The sequence below is a fragment of the Ornithodoros turicata genome, chromosome 5 (genome assembly GCF_037126465.1).
Source record: "Ornithodoros turicata isolate Travis chromosome 5, ASM3712646v1, whole genome shotgun sequence".
Lineage (NCBI taxonomy): Eukaryota > Metazoa > Arthropoda > Arachnida > Ixodida > Argasidae > Ornithodoros > Ornithodoros turicata.
Window position 1 is genome coordinate 38,896,268 of NC_088205.1, and position 5,031 is coordinate 38,901,298.

The following is a 5,031-nucleotide window of genomic DNA, read 5'->3' on the forward strand; positions in this document are numbered from 1 at the left end:
TGTAGACCTTGTAGTCCGCTACGAGCTTTTTTGGGTGCAGGGTAGTGGGCCGAGCATTTTCTGTGGACATCTTTTCTTTATAGTTTTTGAGCTGATTCTCGACCCCCCGCTGAATCTGTCACGACCCACCTGGAGGTCGCGAGAGACAGTTTGGGAAACACTGCCGTACAGCACCTCGCGATGGGCGACGAACACCCAGATTCATATCATGCCCAATTGTGATCATCGCAGAGTGGTACGTATCTTGAGTACGTACTCAAAATACAGTATTTTAAAAACTTTTTCCGGTATTTTGGTATACCCAATACTTTTTACGACAAGTATTTCAAAGTGTTTAAAATAATCTTTTCAGTATTTGCTACTCAGTGCTCGAAATACTTTCTTTCCTCGCCAAGCCGTATCCACCACACTTCCCCGCCGTGTCCATATTTTCAGCTCACTGGAACTTGCCCCCTTCTTTCTTGTTTTTTTGGGGGCGGGGGATTGGCGCATCTGTCATTTATCCCCCTGTAAAATAGGCTTGTTGCACGCTTGGCCTTGCTTGTGAATAGCCCGGCCTCTTCTTCAGAAAACGACTCCTATTCATATTGCCAGGTGAATCCCCAGGGGATTAGGTACAAGATAATCCCGGCATTTTTTTCTTGGTCACCAAAGCAGTGAGCACGCGCCAGAAGTTGAAACACCCGAGCTGACATACAGGAGGGATTACGAAGTTTTGGGTCAGAACATATCACCAAAGTTTACTTGAGTTCACCAAAGTTCACTAAACATTGCTTGACACCTAGACCTTGCAAATAAGATATGCTAAAAGTATGGCGGATGGAGTTTACTCCTTTAATTTATACAGCCACGTTCACAATACGCGTTTCACTTACTGCTAACACTAAAGTACTTTAGAGAGTATCTTAAATACTTCTTAGTACTCTACTCGAATTACTCTCAGTTTTCAGTATTTCGTACTCTATTTTAAATACGTTTTACGCTGAGTATTCAGTATCTTATATTAAATACTTTTGCTTGGTATTTTGTAGAAGTATATCCTGATCACCCTTACGTGCGGAAAACCAGCTAGAGTAACACCGCGGACATTTGTCCACACTTCAAGGAGAATTGACGCAGGGGCTTCCTTTTCCCCTCACCCTGCCGGCGCTGTACTAGTAGCAATATCAATGTCAGGTACGGGCAGCGTGGGTACGTCGAACTGGGTAGCCGCGATCATGGTCGAGTGCCGATCCAGATTGTGTGTGGCAGTGCGAACAGGGTAGAAGACAGACCTGCGAAACAGGATCAAGTTCGGTCTGCCGCTCCCCGTGACGTCGTCTTTCTCAGTTCCTCCTTGTCTGCTATGTGAGATAAATACGAACATCTACACCCAAACCACGATGTCGCACCTTTTCATGGTCCTTTTTCCTAGTCGTGTTTCGCATGTCGATATAGCCACACCCCGGGTCACGTGTTTCTTTCTCAACATCTCGTTTACTGTAAGAACTTACCTTATAACTGTTCATTCGTCGCCATGTACATTATACATGCTCTAGCGTAAATGGCAACTCTGCATAAGTGGTAAAACTGGCTTAGTGGAACTCTTGGCATCGTACCTGATGCCTGTACGCTACTGGCCACATATATGGCTACACGCATGATGAATTTGCTACTTTCGGCTACTTTTTCAGGGGACACTGATGATGAATTTCACGATTTTGACATGGCAACCGTGGTTCCTTGTATTTCGCGTTCCCAGAATTGCGGGACACCCCCTCTTAAAGTTGACTTGACCTGCGTACTACCTGCCCTCCACTGAAGCAAGGCATTCCACCTAGTTTTGTTAGAATATCCGTTGACCCCGAGCTTTAGAAGGAAGTGTCCACACTTAGGTATTTCTATGAGGGGTCCCTCGATAGTGTACAAGTGGAATGGAAGCGCAAGAGCGTCACCGTTTTTTTCCTGTGGCACTTATTTTCGCGGTGTTGACTTCATGGCAAAATGCATTGCCGTGCCTGTTTGCTTGTATTTTGCGAAAACAATGGGTTCCCCAGAAAGTGTCCATGGGCCCGATGTTGAACTGAACATACCGTTCGTTATCGTTATTATTTGAAGCTCCCGCGCTTCGCGTCATCAAAGTATAGCTAAACCCCGCCCACTGCGGCGGGTTAACGGTAGCTTTCGGTATGGGCGTAACGATCGGTATATTTTATCGCACCGTGAAGTTTGAAACGCAGAGAACCAGAATAATGGCTGACTTGTGCAGCGTGCTAGCTGCTGTTGTTGCTGTGCGTAGTTTGGGGAAGCAGCGGGTGTTTCGCTCGCACGAGGATGCATTTTGTTATAGCGAGCAGCGGTTCCGCGAACTTTTCAGACTTCCCAAAGAGGGGGCATATGCACTCTGCGAAGAGCTCAGGGACGTCCTCAGACCTCGAACGTCACGGCGAACAGCATTTACCGTCGAGACCAAGGTAATTGGCCCTTTGCGTTATTTCTTTGCTTGCACTGCTAACGCTGGTTAACGGCACGTGGTCAATACACGAAGATACTGCAGTTGAGGGAAGTTGGGGAGCAAAGGAAATCGCCCCCCCCCCTGCACACACATACACACACGGTATATATGGTGCAACACTGCACACATAATGAAGCAACAGTGTGGCAAAACCTTGGGGTTCACCCCTCTTTGCCTTGCACACGAAAGACCACAGAAACATGAAACCTCCACCCTCCCAACCACATTTTTCCCAACCAACAGCAAATACAAAACATGCATTATAGATAAGAATTCTGATGGATATTTCATGCTACTTAAGTGCTTACTGCCCTCCGGTTTTACGCCACTGGCAGCTACCAGCGGAGCATTGCTCAGGATATGGCTGTTGCCATTGATCAGTCTGCAGTCAGCCGGTGCATATCAGCTGTCAGCAAGGCCATAGCTGCAAAGCTACTACAAAGATACTGCGCCTTTCCCCGGACAGAAGAGGAGCTGGCACACATCAAGAAGAGGTTTGCCGCAATGAGTGGAATTCCAGGCTGTATCGGGGCCATTGACTGCACACATATTGCAATCATTGCACCGTCTGCACCAACATATAGGGAAGCGGTGTATGTCAACCGTAAGGGATACCGCTCCCTGAATGTGCAGATGGTGAGAAAAAAAGATAAACAGCTTACTGCATGAAAATAGCAATAATAAATATCAATTAGTTGTAACTGATAATGAACACTGATAACTGTTCAGTATGTTAACACATGGTGTTTCTTTATCTGCTCGTAGGTGTGTGATGCAGACCTTTTCATAACCAGTGTCAATGCTAGGTACCCTGGTTCCTCGCATGACTCTTTCATCTGGCGCAAATCTGCACTTCACGATCTACTCCATGGGGGACACGTGTCCCTTGGTGAAGGTGGATGGCTTCTTGGTAAGTTTAATGACTCCATAGCGGAGAAGCGAGAGCATGTGCAAAAAACGGACAAGACACGAACAGAACAGCTCAAGAGAGTTCCTCCTCCAGTTGGCCTATATCTACTTGACTTTATAAGTTTAACAACTTTAACAAGGGCAGTTTGCTTTAACAATGGCAGTAAGAATGCAGTTTGTTGCCTTTATACACATGAAATATTAACTTTATTACTGAGTGTGCTGTACTACTTGAAATATTGCATGTGACATAAATTTGTGAATGCAAAGTATGTACAGATATCTGCAAAAGACATGGACAAAAGTTTATCTATGGGATGTACATGATATTGGCTGTGTGCAGGGAGTTCACCTAAAGTGTGACAAAAATACATGAACAAGTTGCCCAAAAAATACATCTAGTTGCCCAAAAATTATAGGATCAATGGCATATATCTTTGCGAAGCATTTCCCTTATGAACGTTTCGAGGTATGAACACTTGGAACGACAGGAATAATAATAATAATAATAATAATTCGTGGCTTTACATAAGGAGACATATGCGACCACGAGCGACGCCATTGTGCGAAGAATAGCAGGGGAATAAAGCTACATAAATCATTTCTTTAAGGGGCACAGATTGTTATTGCCCTTTCATATTCTGACATAAAACAATGCTTTGACTAGGCTAACTAGGCTCAGAGTTAAATAAAGAAAATTAGTTTCTAGCAACTGAAAGTTGTCTAGAACATTTGTATGTGCTGGAAAAAGTCCCACGAAACTTACATGCCTCTCACTCCATAAGCCTTGGAAAATCTCTTTAATAGTCCTTTCTGACATATTAGGTGGAAAAGACTGCACATGTACACATGCTAATATACGTTGTGCTGCTTGTATTTCAGGGGACAGTGGTTATCCTCTGGAACCTTGGATTTTGACCCCAATCCTGGGTGATGAACCAGAACTGGAAGCAGAATGGGTCGACCTGTACAACAGAGTGCAGGCAACAGCAAGAGGCACAATTGAAAGATGTTTTGGTGTCTTAAAATCAAGATTTCGGTGCCTTCTCCGCCTCCGAGCTCTGCATTACAACCCAACGGCAGCAGCGAACATTATATATGCGTGTGCTGTGCTACACAATATCTGCAAACTGTACGGCCTCCCAGATCCTGACGTATTATCATTAACAACAGAGGAAGACTCCTCAGAACTGTACAGGGCACCTAGCAGGCATCCCCAAGTGGCCAGAACGGATCTTAGAGCAAATGGTGCAATGATAAGGCAATCAATTCTTCTACGTTTGGTTGAACAGCGTCTCCAATAATTGTCCATACAAAATGCCACTTTCATTAAAAAAGAAAAATAGACAACTTCAACCAAGTATGGGCAATGTGCTTGGTATCATTGGTACTTTAAATATGCTATAAAATACTTCACTGCAAAAGTGATACCTATGGAGTGCTCACCTTTATTCCATGTCCATGTTCTCATCTTGCTGAAGGAATGCAGAGGCAATTATAGAGAGGCTGTTTGAGATATCTGTGAGAGCCCCTGCCATCTGCCGCATAACGTTTACAGTTTCACCTTGTTGCTGATGAATTGCTGCCACTAGTGCAGTCAACTCATCACGGGCTGGCGGCGGCGGACG

At 44.8% G+C, this 5,031-nt stretch overlaps 1 protein-coding gene across 1 annotated transcript; it reads left to right on the plus strand.

Moving 5' to 3' along the window:
* Positions 1 to 2,854: 2,854 nt before the first annotated feature.
* LOC135395746 (putative nuclease HARBI1) lies at positions 2,855 to 4,707 on the plus strand. The gene is made up of 3 exons (XM_064626840.1): positions 2,855 to 3,130; positions 3,260 to 3,404; positions 4,286 to 4,707. The coding sequence occupies exons 1-3, from the start codon at positions 2,855 to 2,857 to the stop codon at positions 4,705 to 4,707; spliced, it is 843 nt and encodes a 280-aa protein (XP_064482910.1).
* The last annotated feature ends 324 nt before the right edge of the window (positions 4,708 to 5,031 follow it).